Genomic DNA, 23,538 nt, shown 5'->3' with positions numbered 1-23,538 from the left:
GCCTGGCATACTTTGTAGTTGGCTCATAGGGAGTTTGTGGAGCCATATTGAAAAAAACCTAGCCAGATAGCTACAAAAATCCATTGAGTGAAAAGTTGAATATCATGCAATAGTCTGGTTGACATTAGCCTGCTGATGATGCTTTGGGGAGCCACTGTGTAATTCAACAGAAATCCTCTCTTCCACAAAGCCCAGTGATGGACAGAAGTTGGTGTCATCGTAACATGGTCTGTGGCAGAATTGACAGCATTTAGTAACTGCTGATGAACTTCAGAGTGGGACAGAGGAAACAGCAAAAACCAAGAAAAAAATTAAAATGGGAGATGTCCTTTCCTGTAAAATCTTCAAAAAAACCCCACCAACAACAAAAGGTTGATATAATGCAGTTCAGTGATGAGGATATTTTAAATTAAATCTCAAGGAGCTAGGAAACTGTGACCTGCATCAGTTGAATTAATTACCTGTTGTAACTGAGCTGGTTATATAGAAGCAGTCTTAGCATCTGCCTTCAGTAATGCCAGTTCACTCTCAGACTCACAGGCATATGGGGAAAATGTGAAGCACAGTGAATTGCATTCTGCTTTTAAACATGGTGTTGCCTAAATTTGGTCACATAAAATCCATTTTGTAAGAGAAAAGGAATTTTGAAGTTTCGTTTGGGATTGATAGAAGTTTATTAATCTTGTAATGTGAGCCCTAATTTCCCTAAGAAGGAAAAAATCTATTCTGTAAATATTGCCTGTTCATGTGACCTAAAATTCTCCTTTGTTGCTTTGTGTCATGTATCAAATGGAAGGAGGCAGTCAACATTTTTTGCACACAAAAACCAGCATATCTTTTAACTTTTCTTATTCTTTTGGCTGCAGATGCTCAGGAGTATCAGGGTCAATCAAGCCTTTACTTCTATGAAAACCAAACTCCTTGTCTTTTTAAGTTGTGAAAGAAGGTGATTTGTAGTTACAGTGTATGTCTGCTTGTGGTGCTCTGCTATGGGAAGGGTAGATGGCTTGAGCAAACCTCTTGGGTGAGAACAGTGCACATGTGAATTTGTAAACGACAGAAATCTGTCACCTAAAAGTGTGACAGTCTCTTCAGATTTGGCTCACAGTCAGTGTCTGTATTGTGGCTCCTAATGTGGTGAAGCACAACCTTATGAATGGGATTATTTGGCAGGGCAGAGAGAAAGCGGTGCTGCCCACTGTCCTCCACTGGGGCCTGGCTATCCTTGCTGTAGAAGCTTTTTAACTGTAAAACTAGGAGCTTGTGGGTTTCTTCTTAAAGAGCTGTGAATGGACTTGGGTGCTGAGCACTTACTTTTACATGGAGAAGCAGAGAAACAGTATTTTTCCTGTGATCCACTAACTGCAATCTTCTGGCCTGTGACAGCAATATTTCCACTGCTGAATGTGTGTTTATATGCTATATTTATATTTTAATATATATATAAAAATACAGTACATAAATTTTTAAAGATATTTGCACATGATCTCTCTGTGGATTCATAGCTGATTGCTCTTAGTTTGTGGAGTCCTATTTATACTATTTTTGGTTCTGTCTATAGACTTAAATGCACAGAATTTAACCTGATTGTACAAAAATCTTTTCAAGAACCGTTATTCCTGATGTATGTTTTTTTTCAGCATGTCCTTAGGAAGGCAGAGCTGCTACTTGTTCAGCTCTCAGTGGTGCTTAAGTGCGATTTTTGCATTAGGTGCTGATTTAATTTTGTTCTCTTTGGGAGGATCCTTTCATAATTCCAGAAGGAAAGAGTGTATGCTGGAATAAGTCCATATGCAAAATATGAGGTTTCTATCATTTCCCCGCTCATTTTGAATGGATTTGTTTAATAGTATAGATTTTTAAAAGGTAAGTAAAACATCTGGAGTTTTTCTTGGCATTTCCCTATGTGTTTGCCCTTCATGGAATGAGGGCTCGTATTAGCTATCATATTCTCCAAAACATTCATACGTGGCTGCAGCCAGCCAGCCTTGCTGGATGCTTCTGCAAAACACAATTCAGGTTCTTCTTAGCTTGTAATCAATCACTCCTGAACTTCTGTGCAGAAGGGCAGTGTGTTGATATCTGTGGATAAAGGGGATTGACTCCTTCCTCTTCTTCACTGGCCATCATCATCTGCACTGGGGAAGCAACAGGGAGCCTGGTAGAGATTTGGCAAAGCCTCTAGGTCTGTGTGGAACCACCTGAGAGATGATTACTCACAGAGTTTGTTCCCAGGCTGCCCTGGAGTTTGTTTCTGTTCCAGGCTGCTCTGCAGCTGTATAATGTGCTGCCTAGCAGGTGGGAGAGCCATGATCTGGCTTGGTTTGGCCTGTGGGGCTCTAGGGTCAACTTAGGCTTGATCTTAGAGCTTACCTGGGGAAGGAGAGCATCACCCAACACTTTGCTACTGTAAGACTGGGGGATGCATTCCCTGTACTACTGCACATTTCATGAAGGGATGTGAAGAAGCAGACCCCTTAAGTTGCTGTGCAAGCATGGGTTCTGAACTACCAGGCTTCTCTGCTGCTTGGTCTCTCTGGTATAGCTGTGGCCTCTGTCAGCTTGCATTCTCTGAAGATGGTGCTTGGGCACAGCTGAGAGGGTTGCATGTACCAGGATCCATTCACAGACAGCAGTTTGGACAAGGTGTCACTGAATTTGACTCCTCTGCACTAAATGATTGTCTGACATTTTCTCAGTAGGATTGTGCCTTCAAGCTACATCCCAGAGCACGCAGTGCAGTCTCAGGCTGTAAAAATACCACTTCAATGGGCTTTAGCACAGCCATCACATTATGTTTGATATTTTGAATCAAACCCCTCCCCTCTGTCCCCAAATAATTATGTATTAGGGCAGCAGGGTTACCACATGTGGCCTGGAGGAGAGTCAGGGCCAGCTGTTGTGCAGCATGGATGAGGTCTGACCAGGCAGCTTGGTGTCAGGTTCAAAGAACTGTCCTTGGCCCTTTTTCTGTAGCAGTATAGCTCTCGCCTTGGTCACAGAAAGCCATTGTTCCAAGCTCTTAAAATAGGGATAATATCTCAGTTTGCCAGTGGCACCAAGAAGCAGGGAACAGGCAGATACTAGAGATCAGCCTGGATGAACATGGTGGCACCTCTTGTACTTAAATTCCTGAGCGTCTGCTTTAACCTTGTTACCTGAAGTAAGTCTCCTGCTGATTATTTAGTATGTGTGTTGTTTTATCAGTGTATGCCTTTGCTTGCAGATGTGGTTCAGTCTTCTAGAGAACATTTTAACCTCCACAGCAAAATTTAAGTATCTGTTAGCTCAAGACTGCAGCTAAACTGATTGCATCTATAAGCTGTGTGGACAGTTTTATTTTGGAATGGAAGTGCTTTATCTTGATAAACCTTAAGTCAATAAAACACCCTTTGTGCTTTCGTGAAGCCAGGGAGGAGGAAAGATTTGCATACAACACGATATTATCACTGCAGTTGTCAACTGTTTAATGGAAATTTAAATCAGGTTGCATAAATCAGTTTGTCTTAAAAATCCTTGCCTCTCTTACACTTCAAATTCAGTTTTACTGCTGGCATCGCTCTGCTCTAGAAAATTGTGAGAGGTTGTAACTTGTTAATTTAGAGAGAAGAGTGTATGGCTCAGACCTTTTATTTGCAGGATCTGTTGTGCTCCCTAGGACACCATCATTCCTGAAGGGCAGGTCTTTGGAATTGTGATTTTATATTATTTTCTCTTTGTTTAAGAGAGACCTTTATTCTGTGTGTTAGCATGTTTTCAGATCTTTGAGTGGAACTGCGTCGAAGCCTAAAATAGACTCTCCTGCAGCCCTTGCACACAAATATGAAGCAAAGGCTTCCAAATCTATTATATAAACTCAGAATTTCTTTGCCTACTGTTCAGTAAAACTTGTATGAGGAAAAATAACTGTACTCAAACATCTAATTACTTATTTTGCCCCAAACAGGTTAGGTGGCGGTCCGGATGATGCCAAGGAGATTATGCAGCACAAATTCTTTGCTGGCATTGTTTGGCAAGATGTATACGAGAAAAAGGTACTTTTACAACTGCTCTCTCACAGTGTATTGTAGCTGTGGATACACTGTTTCACATCTTGTTGTCCTCTCTTAAGATACACACAAGCCCTCCATGGAAGAGGTTTGCAGTTGTTTTTAGGAAGGCTAAATTGTTTCATGTTTCTTAAAATACTGTAGCTGGGTTGCTTTTGAACCAAAGCTGCTTTTCCACAGTGAGAGGTGTATCTCAATGAGATCCTCATTTCTGTGACTGAAGAATTGCTTCCAATCAAAATTGCTTACAAACTTAGGCAGTATATAAGCTTTTAAAATGGCTTTTCCTGTGAATTCTTGTTGTCATTCCTTGCCATCAACTGATGTTGTGAGCCCAGGAGTTAATTGTTGGTTCCTAAGAACCTGAAGGAAAACTTCGTAGAAGCAGTAGTGAGAGATGGGCTGTTTGTTCTCCTTTGCATTTTTCCAGTCGTCAGTGATAAAATTAGACTGAATAGGCAAGTGCAGAGCAATGAGGGCTCTTTTATAAATCCAGGGGTAATTTTTTTCCCAACACCCCCGCCATGAGGGGTCACCTCACGTTAGACCAGGTTGCTCAAAGCCCTGTCCAGCCTGGCCTTAAACACTTCCAGGGATGGAACAGCCACAGCTTCTCTGGGCAACCTGTTCCAATGTCTCAGCACCCTCACAATAAAGAACCTCTTCCAAATATGTGATCTACATCTACCCTCTTTCACAGTATCACAGTATCACAGTATGTCAGAGATTGGAAGGGACCTCAAAAGATCATCTAGTCCAATCCCCCTGCCAGAGCAGGAACACCTAGATAAGGTTACACAGGAATGTGTCCAGGCGGGTTTTGAATGTCTCCAGAGAAGGAGACTCCACAACCTCCCTGGGCAGCCTGTTCCAGTGTTCCGTCAGTTTAAAGCAGTTCCCCCTTGTCCTATCCCTACACGCCTTCATAAAACGCCCCTCTCCAGCTTTCTTGTTGGCCCCCTTAAGTATGGAAAGGCTGTTACAAAGTCTCCCCAAAGCCTTCTCTTCAGGCTGAAGAACCCCAGCTCTCTCAGCCTGTCTCCTTAGGAGAGATGCTCCAGCCCTCTAATCATCTTCATGGGCGTCCTCTGGACTCACTCCAACTATTGTCCTCAAATTTGATTCTCATCAGCCATATTTTCCATAATGTTTATTTGAAATGCAGCGAACTATAATGTGGGTCTGGTGATTAAAGGCTCCCATCTACTGGTGCCACATAATCTCACTTAATCCCAGCCTTCCCTGATTTCATTCCTTCCTCCTGCAGCCCCTCGTGATACCAGATCTCATTTGATCTCTAAATACAGTTTGATTCTCTCTCCAGTTGGTTAAAGCAGGTAAAAAACTTAGCAGAAACAGAATTTTAATTCTTTGGATTACTAAGACAGTGATCTATTAGCAGTGTTTGTGTTCTTAAGAAAATAGAGTGTAACACTGCTGGTTCCTGTAAGGTAGTGGGAGAACTGTCCAGCGCCTGTATGCAGTTACAAAGAGTGCTCTGTTTCTTTCTCTGCTTTCACTTCCTCACAGGTTTGTGTGACTAAAAGGAACTGAAAAATCATAAGTTTTTTGTGCCTTGAAAGTGTAGATGGAGTTTAGACCTCTGTCTTTTCAAAGCACCCCTTGAGAGAGAGCTGCATGCAGTCATGAGGGCAGGAGGGATTTGCAAGGACTTTATTCAGTGTAACCTAAAAAGTAAATCCAAATTACTTTTCTAAACAGGAAGGTATCTCCATTGTCACCCAGCTGAATACTTGAGGATTTGCTATTTTTTTGCAGTTTTAGGTAAAAAGTTGATAATGGCTCAAATGTCTTAAGTGAAGTTGTTTGCTCTTTGATGGTAGTGCCGATTACCTGAATGGAGGAGAAATCACACAGGCTGGAAGCAATTTATTTAGTCATAGAACTGAGAAAGCCTTCATACATTGTCCTGCAATAGCACTGACTCAAGTTGTTCCGGAAACTACCAGGAAACTCCGAATGTTACGTATTTTTGGAGAAAGCAGTGTGCTGAGACTTATTCTGACCTTGGCATATCCAGGGAGGCCAGATTCTGGGTTTCTTTCTATCCCATTAGCATGTACATCTGAAATAGGTATGCTGTGCAAATGAAGAGATTCCAAAAAGCCTGTGAGTAATTGCTGCCTATGTTCTGGGTGGTCCAAAGAGGATCTTACACCATTTACCTGAAATGCAGTCTCATGGATAAAGGCTGAATTTTGTCAGCTGGCTAGAGGTGTTTGTGTGCTAAGCTTGGTTACCCACTGTCTCCAGATAAGGGTGAATACATTTATGAATGTAGGCTTGGGGTAATGGGGAGAATGCTTACTTTGTAATTAAGCTTTTTGGAAACATAACTTTGCTTTGAATTATAAGAAGTTTTGAATAACTGGGGTTGTCCCAAGAATTTAAAATATTCATTAGACTCTCCTGTAAGAGGGTTACTTGTCTCTGGTGCAAAGAAAGGTGCATTTTAATTTACAGTATTTTGCCCACCCACAAGAGAAACTTATACAATGAGATTTTAATCACGTCTCTTTTTCTGGCCTTTTTTGTCTCTTAAACCAACATAAGCCGGTGGTTATCATGCTGGTCTGCAGCAGTGGGAGGCTACAGGTGGCACCTCTCTGCTAGTTGAACTGCAGAGCTATTGCAGTGACAGCTTTTCAGTAAAGCAACATCTTTGCTTGGTAAAGCCAGCGTTAGAGCTTTCTGCGGCTTCCCCTCTGTTTCTAGCTTAATGTTCTGAATTTGACAGCTAGGGGTAAAAAAAGTTATCTTGTGGGTGCATCATAATCTGTCTCAAATTGCTTTTAACAGATACTGAAATAAAAAGGAAAATGATACAGGCAGCGCTAACCCATTACACGTGTTCTGACTTAGGATTGCTGCTCCGAGTAATTCTGATGTGTGTAGTTCAGGTGGGTGCTGCAGTGCCCAAGGCTAAATAACCCTATGCTGTGCACAGCAAGCCAGAGCAAGCGAGAGCATTGTGAGTGCGAGAACCACCATTAGCTTAAAAGGACAGACAGAACTTCACATACACATGCACGCACAACTAGTCAAAGGCAAACCGGAGCTGGCTTCAAGGAGTAGGCAGAAAACAGCTGTAAGGAGAAAGAGAAGAGAGTTGAAATGTGAAATAAGGAATACTCATCCTTAACAGGGTTTTTACATATAATATGTTTGTGTGACTTGATTGAGAATAATGTTATTACCATTATAATGTAAAGCATTCCCTCTCCAGCTTCAGGAGGAGTGTAAGGCTTAGAGTAACAAGTGATATTGGGATATCCTCTTTCCTTTTCCATTTTAAAATCAGGGCGTTAAGACAACTTCTGAATACTTGTGGCTTTTTGACAGGAACATTTGTCAGGCTCCTTTAAGCCATTCTTGGGCACAGGGGATCATTAGTAATTTAAAAAAAAAAAGATGACTATATACTATAATTGTGTTTTCTTAATAATAAACAGAATGTTTATATACCTTAATTTTTAAAGACTGATTTTAAACAGCAAATGTTGTTTCATAGTTGGAAATATTACTGCATGTGTAGATTACATTTCTTAAAGTTTTTATGGAAAATGAAGGAGTTTCATTGCATTGTTGTGTGTAAGAAAGGACAACACTCTGTTGGGTGCTCTCAAAACCAATCAGAAAGATGATCCTGGGACAGGGAGCTTGAAGCTAGTGCTTTTCTTATTTACCAACTTGCCAAGCAAATGTTTCTTCAGATCTAAGCAGGAGGAAAGGTTAGGATGGGAAAGAAGTGCTTTGTACGTTCAAGCTTTGTTGGTGTTTTCCAGGTAGTGATTTCTGCAGGGTCGTTACTGTTTCTGTAGGAGCAGAAGTGCAAGTCTGGGGGTCACTGCTTACTTCCAGCTGGAGCAATTTACCATTTACCTTGATAAACTTTTCCCTGCAGTTGCAGATTGGAAGCCGTATACTTCCTCAATCACGCTTCTAAATTGTTGCCTGGCGTGGCTCTGTGATATTAAAAGACGGCCATGCTTAACCCCAGCGGTGGGTGAACTTAAGCCCAGTTCTGAGCTATTTACATGTCCTCTGTGGGAGGGCAAAGAACAGTGTTTACATTCTGTTTCTAGCACACCGTGCAGCAGGGAGGTGAGTGAGGTCTGAATCCCAGCTCCGTTGCCCTCCAAAATTGTACGTGTTCCAACTCTGTGCATCTGTATGCAGCCAGCTCCGCCACCCGCTTTCCAGGCGCGCTCCTCCTCCAGCCCCAGTCAAGCAGCTCCACTCCATCTGGAGTTCCTCTTGCCAGAGCTTGCCTAGGTACACATGGATGATTTCTAGCCTGTCTGCCTAAGTGAGTGTCAAGAATAAAAACCAAACAGGGCGACTTGTGGTGTAACTGGAGGAGGATGTTCATTGCTAAGTGTGCTTGTTTTTTTGTAAGCACTCCAGTTTTTCTAAGTTCAGAGTGGGTATCAGACTGCTTTTGGGGACCAGAAGTATAAAAGCTTAACGTCACTCTTGCCTTGTCCTCAGTAACCCTGGGTTGGTCAGTTGTACAGCACAGTTGCAGTCAGAGCTGCATGGGCTCAGTACTGCTGTAGCTGAGATTTTTTTTGTGACCATTACAACCTTTGTGATGACATGCAAGTCCAGCTGATCAGTTTGGTATCACTGAACATCTTTATTACTCTTTTCATCCTTCTTGAGCATAATTCTGACTAGATGCAGTTGATGATAATTTCTATGTAATTAAGGGGGGAACCAGTATATAATATTAAACATTTGTAAGGATATTATTTATTAGGATGAAGTAACGTTAGGGTTGTAGGCTTTTCTTCATGCAACTAAATACTAGAGTCAAAATGCCTCAAATGCTCCATAAGTAGGAAGTGCACACCTTTTTTTTACTGTGTATGGTTCCTTCTTTATGAACTGGTGTTTTTTAAACTTATTTCAGGTACGTAAGAAAAAGCACTGTAGCTTGTAACTCTCTTGTCAAATTCTACCTGTTTCAAACTACTGCAAGAACCTGTAAATGGATGGTATTTTTTTAATTCTTTTCACAGCTTGTACCTCCATTTAAGCCACAAGTTACATCTGAAACAGACACGAGATACTTTGATGAAGAATTTACAGCACAGATGATAACAATCACTCCTCCTGACCAAGGTAAAGTTTTCCCAAATGTTTCCCACTACATTCTCAAGACCACCAGAAATCATATGCTGTAATGTCACCTTAATGTTACTCTTCAGACCATGTGAAAAAGCATTAGTTTAAACTTGCTGGTTTTCCATATGTGTATCTGACCAAGAAGCTGGTAAATTGATCTGAAACTTTCCACGTGTATTTTCAGTTGGGAAATGAAAAACCTCTTTTAGAAGACAGTAACATTATTTGTACTGCTGTCTTTTCCGAATCTGCACATTCCCATTGGAAAACAGTTCTTCTCACGGGTTTTGCAGGTGTACATCTGCACATACACTGTGTCTATGCAAGCAGTCGATTGGATATGGACCAATGTCCATGTTGAATGAAAGTACGCTTTATTTTCATGGCAACCGAGCATGTTTCATGCTCTGAAATAGCAATTACTGGAAATTCAGATCACTGAGTATGGATTTAAGTAATGCAGCTCCTAGCAGTTCTGAATGCACATCTGAATAACTGTTTATGTACAACAATCAGGATCTTCTCTGATGCCCCCATTCAATGGGATGAGATTTAAGACTTCCTGTTTCTTAGTCCTTTCAAGTTGTGAAAGAAAAAGACAGTGAAATTTTCAGAAATGCCTTTACCATGCATTATCTTACTCTTTGTTTGCTTAAAATAGAGAAGGTAGCAAATGTTGTCTCCTCTTCATTTTTCAGATGACAGCATGGATTGTGTAGATAACGAGAGAAGACCCCATTTTCCTCAGTTCTCTTATTCAGCCAGTGGAACCGCTTAATGTTTTGCAATGTTTTCCCATCCAGAAACAAAACAGACTGCATTTTGGGGACCGTACTTCAATGGACACTAGAGAACTTTCTATATTATCTGAATTACAAACTGTGTTTGTATTACGATTTAGATGAATTTGTAGGAAGCCTCACAGATTCTGTATTTAAAACAATTCTTTGATGCATTTTTTGAGAAGGAAAACAAATCCATTCTTAAAGTATTACGTCAAGGCTTTTATGCTGAATGACTATAGGTTTTTAAGAATATACACCAAAACTGTTTACTTTAGAAATAATTAAGGTATTCAACATATCAGCAACTCTGACCAGAAAATCCCCTTACTTTATTTATTTCATACAGTTCATTATCTAAATATAGAATCTGCACTCTGAACAATTAGATTTATATAGGAAGATATAAGACTTTAGTAGCTAGTGCAATAATATAAGCAACAAAGTGAACAAACTCTGGAGGGTTAAGGTTCAAACTCATTTTGGACAGCAGTGAAAATGTCATCCAACTCCAGAAAACCAACTTTAGGAACAGCATTAATGGCCTCAGTGAGGTAAATCAAAAAGCAAAAGTTATTTTTGTTATAACATCTGCTACAAGACATTACATATCAAACTGAATCCAGTGGAATTGCCATGTAGTACAGCTGAGTATTCCATTCTAGACAGTGCGTTTATTCCATTTGCATAGTGTTTAGGAATACTTTGTAGGATTGGCTTCTCAGATCCTAGAAAACACTTGATTTACCAATATGATATGAAATGCAACAATGCAAAATCACCCACTTTCACAACTGTATAAAAATGCCACCCAGGTCTCAGTGAGAAATCATCTTAACAAGTGAGTCAGCCAGCCAAAAGGACATTTTGGCACTGAAGTAATGACTTGTTGCCGCTTTTTTTTTTTTTTTTTTTTTAATGAAAAGATATATGAATATATATAAACACTTAATGATTTTTTGCATCATGCCAGATCATTTCTTCTTTCTTGAGTGTGCATTAAAGGTATCAGCCAACAGTTCATGGTGCCTTCTCACTCTTGAAGATTCACTTTAACAGTGTTTCCCATGTATAAGAAAAAAACTAGGTTGAAACTTCATATGTGTTTGAATAATAATGGTGTTCAAAAAGTGACTTTTTTGTTTTGTTTTGTTTTTCATTTTTAATCTTAGTGGAAAATTTCCCACACCCTATTTTTGTTGTATCATGTTTCTTTGTAATTTTCATAAAAGCAGTCTTACTCTGCCTCTGCTGCGAATGAATTTATTCATTGTAGGTTGTGTTCTCTTAACTTGCCTTTTCTTTTTCATTCTCTTGCCTGTATAAAAATGATGACATGTACTGCAGTTAACTAGCATTCAATTTTTTTACCTGAAAGGGAGTATGTTATGAAACCCCTCACTTCCCCTTTCCATCAGAAACTGCTGCATTTGCACAGAGAGCCCATCACGTTGACTCTTTTTTTTTAATAACATTCAACTCTAGTATTTTTACTCATGATATGAAAGTTTCCCCCCAAATACTTAAATAAAAATTGCTTTAACAAGTTAGGTTCTTATTTCTTGTGGTAGGAGCCTTCTGAATCTGTAGAAATGCAAGAACTGCTCCAGTTTCTTGAGTTTGATGTGCCTGTCACTGAGGGATTTTTTTGAGGGATTTAGGCTTTTCTGCCCCTCCTCAGTTGTTTCATCTCTGTGCTGATTATTATGCAAAGATAATTTTGGAAAATGTTTGTTAAAAGAAATACAGCCTGTACCAGAAGTAGTTTTGTCTTCAGGTGAATGAGGACAGGCCTCATTCTGCTGCCCCCTGATGCCAGTGAGATTGTGTTACTGAGGCCCTGTTCTTCAAAGGTATTTCTATTCCTGTCATTTGTGCTAGTGTACAATATATAATACTGTGCTTCCTTTCTAGGGACTAGTATCAATTGATTCTAGGAGTTAGTTATACAAGGCTGGAATGTCCTTTTTCGAACAAGAATACAGAGGATAAAAAAGTGCCCAAGAACAACTGCAGTGTACTTCAAACTAAGTGCAGATGTTGCAACACTAGTAAGCCATTAAACATCCAAAACATTTTTTTGGTTCAGGGAATATGCTGTAATTCCCAGTACAATTTACTGCACATTTATGCAAGGAGGGAAGGTGAAAGAAGGGATCTGTGTCTCTGTATGATGCTGGACAGCCTGTCCCATTCTGCAGGTCTGACTTAACTGCACTCCTTCATTTGCTTCCAAGCCTTCTTCCAAGCTGACTTTCCAGCCAGCCCAGGGACGAAGTCCAAAGAGCTCTTCTTCAAAGATCTACATGCCCTGACAAGTTCTAAACTAAGACACTTCATGCATCCAAATATAGGCAACATGAGTGAGCAAAGGTTACCATTAATCTGCTCCAGGAAAATCTGGTCTTTCAAATGTGGGAACAGACATAGATCGGATTGTTCTGTTCAGGCTGATTATGTCTCAGAACAGTGTTTTTCTGCCAGTTGTTGATAATAGATTTTTGTTTTAATTCCCATATATAAAATGGAACTTCACAAAAAAAAAAAAAATGCAGCTGTCAAGAAATCTGGGAATCTTAGCATTGTTAGCAAGAGAGCAGTAAGGGCACACCATTCAGGTCTTCAGGTCTTCTGGATATTTTCCCCCATTTTGCCTGTAATTGTTCAAAAGGCTCTGCCTGTTGTCTATAATTGAATGATTACCAGTGTTACAGCTCCTACCTGCAGGCATAAAACTTGTTCTTTAAATTTAGATTTGGCACAGAAATGTTATCCCAAAAGTCAGTGACCTGAGTGGTGTTCACTTCAGATTGTTTTCTGTACCATGTATGCAGAGGCTGCTTAAATCTTGCAGCTTCTTCAGCTCCTTTATTTGAAAACCCAAGATCTTTCTAACTATCTGTAGAGCCAAAACCTCCTCAGTCTCTTTTGGCACTGAAAAATGTCATCTTGCTCTGGCATTTGAACATTGCAGCAAAGATGGTGTGGCCCAAGTGTAGAACACTGGTAGCACACGTATGGTGCAGCCCAGGAACTTGGTTGTAAACTTGGACTGAGAGAAAAATAGGAAAGAAAAAAAGCCACCTTTGCAAGAGCAAATAAGTACAAAGAGTTCTCTGTGTGTCTCTGACTTCAGTCAGAAGATGAGGTCAGCTGAGCACTGGTTGAAACAGGCATACACTGCTGCTTGTACTGTATGGGGTTAAGAGACATTGGCAGGTAATTCTGCAAATTCCATTTTACATTCTGTCTGTTACTAAAACATCTAGTACAATCCCATTAGGATGGCAGGCTGTTCTCCCTACCATGGATTATAGCATTCCTAACTCTGCACAAACTGTGACCTCTCACTCCCCACAATAAAATAAACTCTTACTTTCTTCATTTTACTCTCTGTGGCATCGCCCCTCAGGAAGGTGACCTCCATGTGCTCTCCAGCTGCTATACTGCTCTCATGCAGGCCTTGAAAATCTCAGCTGCTGTTTGTATTCTTTCCCAGTTTTCCTCTGAGAAACAAATGACAGTAGTTTCTGGAGGTTTGAGGGCAACATCTTTCTGTGATTGTTTGATTTAGATGATCTTTGCTTCAAGTGGGGTGAATTTTTGTCTGCTACTTTGATTGCTTATGTGCATTTAAATGCACACTGTATTCTTCATCCTCTTACTTGTTCATGGGGTTTTTCAAATCTTTGTCAGAGAAAATACTCTCTGCTTTTTAGAGCGCACATGCTAAGTCAGATTTTTATTTCCAGGAACAGGATTTAGGATAGTGGTCCCAACTGGAGGTCACAACCGGTATTGGGAATGCAAACTCCAAGGAGATGGAGTTGCAGAAGAGAAGCCCACACAAGTAAAGCACCTGTGGGAGTTGTGTGGGTTTCTGTCTGAGAACTTTGGGAAATGATAATTCAGGAGGAAGGTTTGATATATTTTGCTGTATCTAAACGCTTCAGAGGTGAAAGTGCATTCAAAGAAATGGGTAAATGTAAAAGGATCTTGTTTCTTTGGTGTTGCAAATAAGTGTGTTTGTCTTCCACGTTAGCTCGATTTTTTTAATAACAGGGAGGTTAATTGCTACTAGAAGTAAAATGAGAAGAATACACAGTGCCTATAGCAAACGGGAGCTTATTATCCCCGATGCAGCTGAGTGTACAGACGTTTGGTAGCTGTCTAATGGAACATATGTTGCATTCTAATCAGGTGATGACTAGTTGCTCTCTGTCTGAAATCATTTTAAACAAAACCATTTCGTTACACTAGTCCCTGTATGCTACTTCTTTCCATTTTTTCAATAATTTTAACTTTTGTAACTGCTGGTTGCCATCCTGGGTTGTGAGCATGGTGGGTTCATTCTTGAGGACCAGATCAAAGACTCTGTATGTGAAAACACTACATCTCTCTGTGGTTTTTCAGCAACCTTATTGGCTGGTTCTCAGTTTCTCCTTCACTGAAGCACAGCTTCATGTGTTTGTCTGCCTGTTACTGCTGACTACCTGTGTCTCTAGAGATGGACTTCATGAACTTCTTCTCGGGTTTAATATAACCCCCATCTATGCTAAGATGCCATTTTTATGATTTTTTCCACATTGTTTCTTCATGTCTTCAGTCATATACCATAACTACTTGTATTTTGCATCTTTGTCAGGTTTTTGAGTATATTTCAAGAAGATAATGACAACACAGGTGGCAGCTGCTGTGTCTCTGAATTCTGGGGGTCTCTCAAGTTCTGTATGTTTTGAAAATAATGCATAATCTTTCACCCTACAGAAGATGTTATAATTGTCTTGAGTACAAGAATGAAAGTTCTTCACAGAAACAGGAGCCACAATTCCTACCCCAGATGTTGTGATCTTTAGTTATTCATAAACTCTACCATATCTACTTCCTTGCCCTGTTGTGTTCTTACAGTACTGATGCTGTTAGCCAGAGAACTGTTGTGTAATCCTGAGAAAACTTCTATTGGAACAAAAACTAGTGATTGTGATCTTCAGCAGTGCCTGGGAAATCACTGAAATCGGATTAAAATGATCATAAAATACATGCTGTAAACATTATATTGTTTGGGGAAAAAGCAAGCCCACCAATACTGTTATTCCTTCATCTTGCTGAAGTAGAGTGATTGGAACATCCTGGACTCCTTTGGGGAAGTCTTGCTGACCATGCTTGGAGCAGGGGTGCTGGGCTAAACAGTCTCCAGAAACCCTGCAAACCTCAACTCATCTCTGAGTCTACTTAATGATTTAGGTCCTGGACTTGAGAGCAGGAGCTTTAATGAAGGACATTCTTCATGGGGGTTTTCCCAGTCATCTCTGGTATGTATTTGTACTTCCAGACTGACACAGCCTGTCTACTACTTTCATACAATCTATGTGACTCAGCACCAGCCTTGCTTTGAGATGCTTCCAGTAATACAAATCCTGAGACTTTTTTCTCATTTTCTTTTGTCATTGCCCCTGGTCATTCCAAGTTTATTGCACTTACTGTTGTAAGCAAAGTATGTATCTTTGTTGGATTTGTACATATTTTATTGCATAGTATTTTTGTAAGTCATTTTCTCCAGGGTATGACAAGTTTGTGGTAATCTAGTGTACTGTTACATACTGAACTGGAGGTTGTCAGTGCATTCCGCTAAAGGAGGAACACCAACACCTGACCTTGAGACATGGGTCCTGGCAGGCTGGATACCTTAGGTTTCCTCCTGGTGTGACTGGGAGAGAAAATCCTGAGTGATACTTACTCTTTCAGGTGAAGGATGATGTCTACTCTGCATTAGAATTTGCCCTCTAAAAGGATCCTTTTGGCTGTTCCGGAAAGGCTGCAGTAACAGCATCACACTTGCTGTCAGGCACTTTCATCTCTGCTTGGTTTTGGTGGTTGCAGCTTATGCTTTCCACAGTGTCATGTCCAAAATTCCTTTAATGTTCTTTTCACCTGTCTGACACGAGTCACTCAGAAGTTGTTTCTCATGCAGGATGGAGCTGCCAGCTCCCTTAAGGTGGCTTGCACCTGGAGCTGCACATCTGTACCCTGAGGATTTGCATATGCTTCCAGTTTGCAGACTGTTGAAAACACCAGGTTGACTTGGGTGTCCTGACAGAACTGAATCCAGCAGCTCGCCACATGTCAGCCGTGCCTCAGCTGAGAGCCCCAGGATGGCTGTGGGCAAGGTCTGTGCTGTAGAGGCTCCTTACCATGAAAGTGGCTTTTTAATTCAGTGAAGTGCAGCTCTGACTTTGGAGAACTGCAACACCTTTTCCAGCACACACAGGCCTGAAGATGATACAGCATTTCAGTGACTTTAGCTAATGAACTTTTCTGATATATTTGATAAATTGCTCCAATGGTTTTTAAAGGCTTTATAGATGTGCAGGAATATCAAAACATAAGCCCTTTAATGACTCTTAATAATGAAAAATGGAGTGATACTATTTTTAAGATGGTAGCAGAATATATAGTAAGCTTTCCATACAATATGTTCAGCTGCAATTGTTCCTTATTCCAGTATTATTAGGGGAAGTGAAACAAAACAGGACAAGAATACCTGCTGACTGTCCAGTCATGAGTATAAAATGAAACTGCAAAAACAAAGTGAACAAGGTCACTTGGTGCAACTGCAGACTGGAAAGTTGCAGAGGAAGAGAACTATAAGCAAGCAGAACAAAATGTACTTACTTACACAGGTGAGGTTGTCATAAATTTAATGTGTAACTAAGATAAACGGATTAAACTTAGTACCCCTTTACTTGATTGTAAAACTTGAAATTGTGTTACCTTTCCAAAGTTTTACTTTCTGTGCTCATTTGCTCAGCTGTTAAGGAAGCAGAGATCAAAGGTGGCTGCTTGTCATTTAAAATGGATTGATTGTTTCTAATTCTAGTAAGCAGCTCACTGAGTTGTGATGAGGGTGATGCTTCCTGGGCAGCCCAATGGTTTTCCAGGTGACACTGAAAAACACCTGTGCTATGTCGGAGCAGGGAGAGGTATCCTGCTATAGGAAATCACCAAGACTGACTAATGAAGTTAGTGTGTGATGCAGTGTTGCCTGGGGTTCTCCTCTACAAACTGAGTCACTTCGACATGCTTTTCAGGTCACTGCTGGCAACTCCATTTTTATTATCTCTGGATAATGAAAAAATGCAGGTGCATGTTACAAGAAAGGAAAAGTCAACAAGGATACTTCTGGAATATGAAGAAAGCCCTAGATGTAAATACACTTACTTTTCTGACAGGTTCAGCTGAATTTTCACAGCACCGAGATGCATGTGTGCACATGTCTGAGGAGCATATGATACGGGTGTGCAGGCTGGTGGAGGCCCCGGGCACCCGAGGGCTGCTGGAGAGGAAGGCTGTAGCAACACAAAGAAGCTTCCAACTCCCCAACTGGAAAAATCCCCCACAGGAGCACAGGCAATGGCAATGCCATCTGTCTGTCTTCTGCAGAGCAGATCTCTCCTGGGAGCAGAAAAAAACTGGCACATGGAGGTGGGCTTTCACTTCCCTGCTGCACGGAGGTTGGATGCAGACTGCTAGGTGTTACCTGTAGAGACCAGGCTGCTCTGTTCTGTCCCCTCTCCATTTTTTTTTCAGTCAGTTTTGTCTGAATTCCAGTTCTCTTTATTTTGCCTTATGACACTCCTCCTTTCCCTGTCTCTTCCCAGCAGCCAAGAAACAATGGATTCCTTCATCTGCTTCTCTCCTGCCTTCTCTCATTCTTTTTTATGCCACCTTAGCCTGTTTCTGGTCTTCTGCAGTCCCTTCTAGAGGATGTGTTATAAACTGACATAATATCCCTTATAAATAATTATTTTCTCTTGGGCAGTGTCCTGATGCTAGATGCTCCTTGGAGACTTTGGAGAAACAATATACATTGAAGCTCCCTTTTAAACAGTGCAGGGAAGCTGCAAGACCCTCTTTCCTGGGTGTCTCAGACAAATGCAGATGTAATGAGCAACAGGAGGTAGGGAAGTTAAAGCCCCTAGCATCCTTCCTTCTCCCATCAGCATGCAAAAGTCCTGGCTATAGCCTCCAGTGTGCGTCAGAACTGTGCCAGCTGCTGGCCTGGGTGTGGTGGCTGTCCTAGAAGAAATGAAACACTAAAGACAATTGAGTATGTGACTTCAGGGATGGATCTGTACTCAATGAGATGTTAATTCAGATACTAAAGCTCCTTAATGTAGTAAAGCTAGGCGAGTTTAATTTTTTCACCTGATCCAAACCTATAGGATGACTTCACACTGTCTAGTTTTCTGTATTTTTGCATGAAATGCTGGTCTAACCAAAGGAAAGAGCATGAGATTTGAAGTTATTTCCTATTCCTATTTTTAGTATCAATCTGCTGCAGAAGCACAACTGGAAATCACTAGTAGGGTAAGAAGGAGATAACCGCCTAGCACCTTTCATCACACACTCTCATGTCTTTGGCAGAATTTGAGAGGAGCCAGTTGCTTAAAACAAATCTGGTCATCCCTTGCCAGATGTCTGGCATTTATTTCCATTCCAGGGTATCCCTGAATTTGCATGGGTTTACCAGCTGATAAGAAACCTGAGGAAAGCAAAACAGACCATTTCTCTGTCCTTTCTCTAGCTTATCTTTTCATCATGGATTATTAACCTAGCCAGAGTTCTCTACAAAAATATAGTTAAATCCCTGATAAGACTGAAAATTGCTGATGGAAGACATTTACAAAGTCTTTTCAAAACTGTTAGACAACTCTTTAAAATGTGGGGAACACCAACCTTCAGCATCCTCAAGTTCACTGCCTCAGCCTGTACATCCCAAGACCTATTTAATCCACTTTCTAGTGGTGCAGAACACCTGCAGTCCAACTTAACAGAATTGGTTAAACTCCTGGAACACAAGACTTAACCATATTCTTTCCCATCCTACTCCTGCCGAACCACTGAGGCTTTCCACCCCTGGCACCCATCCCTCATTATCCCCTGGGTACCCACTCATCTGATTTTCAAAGAGGAACTGGGGGGGCAGTCCTGCCAGGCAGCTCTGTGGAACTTGCCCAAGAAGTTTCAACACCCTATTCCTGGATGATACCATTCCATCCTACAGTTACCCTGCTTGGCTCCAGCTAGTCTGCAGATGCAGCTTCCAAATACAATGAAGACAATATAACCTGCATATTGTTCCCTTCCCCTTATTTAGGCAGCTAAGTGAAACACAAACATGGACTCCAGAAATTCTTTTGCAATGGCCTTGTGTTGAATACTCAGCCAAGCAATGGTTATCATTAAATAAGTAATGACAACACTAAAGCATAACATACATATGCACATGCAGGACAAGATCCTCAACTGCGTAGCTCAGTTTGCCCAATGACACTAGGCTGATTTACACCAGTCCTTTGGGCTTGGTGTTGGTGCAATCAATCAGCTAACAGCTAAAAATACAACAATTAAGCTACACTATCCTCTACCCAGTGCTATTGCAGCTTGCTAAAACTCTGAATGAAATGTTCTATAGAGTGTGCAGAAGAACAGTACATGAACATTGGAACAGGCTGCCCAGAGAAGTGGTGCAGTCCCTACCCCAGAGGTATTGAAAATACATGTAGATGTGGTACTTAGGGACATGGTTCAGTGGTGGACTTGGCAGTGCTGGGTTAACTGTTGGACTCAATGGTCTTAAAGATCTTTTCCAACCTAAACAACTCTATGATAGCAGATCTTTCAATAAATGTATAGCATTATCAAGAATATATCCACAGCTAAGCAAACCAGACTTAACCAGCTGAAATGAAATACTGCTGGAGATGGGTTTAAATATAGACTGGGTCAAAAGCACTTGAAGGGCAGTTATACTGCTGTGGCAAACTGACTCTCAGTAATATGAAATGCCATAGGGAATGTGTCAGGATAGTTTGCTACAACAAACACACAGCCCAGCCTACTGAATTTTTTTTGTAATTAATGGTAAAAACTTACGTGCAATCTAGATATTCCAAAAGCTTTCTGCACAGTAATGAAACTTCAGAGCACATGACATTAAAATAAGTATCAAAATAATGATCTTAAATTTATGTCACACCTTCCAAGGAGCTCAGTTCATAGCACTTTTGATTGTGCGGCATCTGACCAGATTGTCAAAACCCATTCTTAGAGGGTGCTGCAGGGTACTATAGCTTAAGTGATTCATGCATGCACCTGTTGGAACTGCTTGTTGGGTTGTGAAAAAGCTCAGGGTGCCAAGTGCTGATCTAAGAGAACTCAGATCTCCATCAGCCGTCTTGGCTCCGAGTTGTTACTGAACAACAGATGGTAGCATGAGTTAAGCAAACTAGGAAAATATTCTAAGTTAAAAGCCTCACAAGAACTGAAATTCTCAAGAAAATAAAGAGAACAAGTGCTGAAGTTTGAACTAGTTTTCCTGTCTAAGGGATGTAGGCCACTAGACTTTAAAGGGTTGTCTCATTTCTAACAGAGTTTCTGAAGCATTCATAGTTACGAAAGCTTTCATTTAACTTGAGCAGAAGAGACTACATGTGAAATTAGTATCACAGACATCTCAGATACAGCTCAAAGCCACAATGTTTGTGTATTAAGCTATACTTGCACTGTAAAACACAACCGAAGACAATACCTGGCACTAAGGAAAAGATGAAAGAATGTCAAAACACAGCATTTTGCAGTAAGTTACAAGCACCAGCAGTGATGAAGGGACAGCATCACGAGTTTCGACCATCTCTTCAGCAGAGCAAGGCAAGCACTACTACAAAGGCAAAACTTTTGGTTTGGTAAGGTGAACAGAACTGCACAAGCTCTTGCTGTACATCCATCATCGGTAGCATCAGCACAGAAGCAACAAAGTCAGTACAAGATGTAAGAAGAAAGGTTTCAGCAATGATCCTTAAAACAAATACATGGATATATGAAAGTGCACGGAGCAAAGAAAGAGTGGAATACTTGTACCAGTGAAGAGGGAAAGTCCCTCTAACTTAGTTTACAATAACTTCTAGTTCTTGGTCTCACTAAGACAGTGCACTCCAATATAGGATAGGTGAGGAACAGAAGATATTTTCAAGACTTGGAGATGCTTGTGTTCAACAGTGTTGATATGACCTCATATTAATGAGACAGTTTTCAATAGGATAAGAAAGCTCTTGCATTCACATGAAAATCTGAACTTCCTAAATACACAGGCATCTCCAACCGACTCTGTTAGTAGCAATACATGCGACTACACGCAACTGAGACCAAGTTCTCTCATTTTCAGAGAGGTGAGGACTTCCAGAACAACCTGGACTTAAACTATTCAGTGCAAGATGAAATAAGCTATGAAGGAAGTATTTGAGCTGGCTTTAACATTTCTGTGAGGAGAAAATTTGCACATTAACTATGTATTTTCAGTCCTACATTTTATTATACTTTAATTCCTTATACTGGTCATCCAAATTCTGACTACAGTCCCAAGTTTTTAAGCTTGTTTTTTCTGGGTTTAAAAATATTTCAAAATCTAGTTTGGGGCAGTAAATAATCTTGCTATTATGGAAAGCGAAATCAGAACAATCAGATTACTCATTTAGTGAATGTATTACTCAGCGCCAGAAAGCGTGGGAGCATCAAGCTCCTAAAATGAAACTTGCTGGTGCTGAGATACAAAATTGATGCACTTTTATGTAAGCCACTTGTTTGAAAATAATTTTTTCTTTAGGCTGAGGAATCTATATTCTGCGAAGTGCTACACTCTACAGCTCAGCCCACCAAAACACTTAAGGATATGAGTAAGTTTCATCATATCACTAGTTCTAGCAGAATAAACAGGATGTAAGAGTGGACATACTCAGACCACATATCCTTTTGCCAGTTCCTCATTTCATGAGGAAATCAATGCTTAGGAGAACAGAAGACTGCAGCAGGTGTAAGTGCTGAAGAGTTTCAACAGTACTATAAATTCCTAAGTGTGTTCAAAAGCACCATGCATGAATACACAGCCTTGCAACCCCAAGAAACATCATAAAATACTTGTGCTTTTGATAAACTCTGAAGGCCACGAACATGCCCCACGTGTGAACTGAAAGTCACCAGACTTTCAACCCAGCATCATCCACGGATTGGCTAAGCGTCTGCTCTGTCCCACTGTTCAGGTCATCAGCAGAGACATCCAATAACATCAAATTCCAGCCACAGCCCCTGAGCAATGCTACTGGTAATCAGGGGCTGGCTGAGTTAGCCCTTTGTATCTGACAGTCCAGCAAAGCTTCTACCCACCTTACAGTTCACCTGTCCAAATCACACTTCACCAGTAGAGCTTCTACAACAGCACTTTTGGGTCTGTGTTTAAAGCCTTGCTAATGTCAAGGTGAATGAGATCCATTTCTCTCATTTCATCCAGTGCTGCTCACCTCATCAGAAAGGACAGTTAACTTGGTCAGACATAATTTGCCTTGAGAAATCTTTGTTGACTGTTCTTAATTATAGTCTTGCCCTTCATGTGCCTGGATGTAGTGCTGGACACAGCGCTTGTGAGAATTCACACTATGATCTTCCTGCAGACTGAGGTCAGACTGACCAGCCTATAAGTTCCTCAAATTGTTCTCCTCAAAGAATAGCATAACCCTCACCTTCTCTCAGTCACCATGACCATCCCCCAGTTGCTACTGCCATTCAAAGGTGACAGACAGCAGCCTTCTACTGACTTCAGCCTGCACATTTTAAAGTCCAGCTTTACAGTCCTGCTATTGGCATAGCAATGACCAGACTCTTCCACATCCTTACGAAAAGCAAATTGTGCATGATGTGTTAATTCCATACAACAAAATGTGGATGTGGAATGTGTGTGTTTGGTTTTGGGGAGCTTTGGGTGAGGGGGAAGGAGTTGTTAGAGATTTTTTTTTTCCTCTTCTTCAAGTGTGATATAAGTTACACATTGCCTGGCATATAAATACCATTGTTTACAATACTGATACCTTAAAATTCAAAGACAAAATTATGTGATCAATTTGTGTTTATACATATGCTTTACATTTTGCTTTTGCTTTTATAGACAGCAAAATGTTCCATTTTGAATTTCAGGCTCTATTTTATGAATGGTACAAAGTATTTTAGATTAAAAAAAAAAAAATCTGTTTTGGAAACATTTGTTTTGGACCCACAGACTTATGAACGAGAGGGATAGTTAAAACACACCCCCACCCACCAGCTGTAAGAGTACCAAGCTGTGAGGTCTAGAAAAAACTAGGTAGCAATCTCACAAAACTAACCTAGTAATGCCACCCTGTGGCTATAAAGTGAACACTCTACTGAAAAAGCAGGATGAATGCTGAAGTTTTATCTTAAGTCTTCTGCACAAGGAGCTGCTGGCAGGTTTTGGAACTTCAGTGCAAGTTTAAGAGTATATGTATGTAGGATAGATAAAAAAGCAGTAGCTGGTGGCACTATGTTTTTTGACATTGCTGTGCAGGTTATCAAGTGGACATCTGCCCCTACTACTTACAACTGTGTGCGTCAGGAAAAGACAAAACAGAAAAGCACCCATATCGCAGAGTAAGTAACAACCGAACTAAAAGGGGATCATGATTTCAACTATTACATTTCAGTAAAACAAT

At 40.6% G+C, this 23,538-nt stretch overlaps 1 protein-coding gene across 1 annotated transcript in view; it reads left to right on the top strand.

The window, feature by feature from the left end:
* AKT1 (AKT serine/threonine kinase 1) overlaps window positions 1-10,388 on the top strand; it is a 73,167-nt gene extending 62,779 nt beyond the window's left edge. Inside the window, exons 12-14 of the mRNA XM_080619218.1 lie at window positions 3,947-4,034; window positions 9,095-9,197; window positions 9,899-10,388. Of these exons, the coding sequence (XP_080475344.1) occupies window positions 3,947-4,034; window positions 9,095-9,197; window positions 9,899-9,978 (271 nt within the window). The 3' untranslated portion in view covers window positions 9,979-10,388. The remainder of the gene's footprint in view (window positions 1-3,946; window positions 4,035-9,094; window positions 9,198-9,898) is intronic.
* The last annotated feature ends 13,150 nt before the right edge of the window (window positions 10,389-23,538 follow it).

The sequence above is a fragment of the Psittacula echo genome (assembly GCF_963264785.1).
Source record: "Psittacula echo genome assembly, chromosome: 5".
NCBI lineage: Eukaryota > Metazoa > Chordata > Aves > Psittaciformes > Psittacidae > Psittacula > Psittacula echo.
This window is presented reverse-complemented; position numbering and strand designations above follow the sequence as displayed.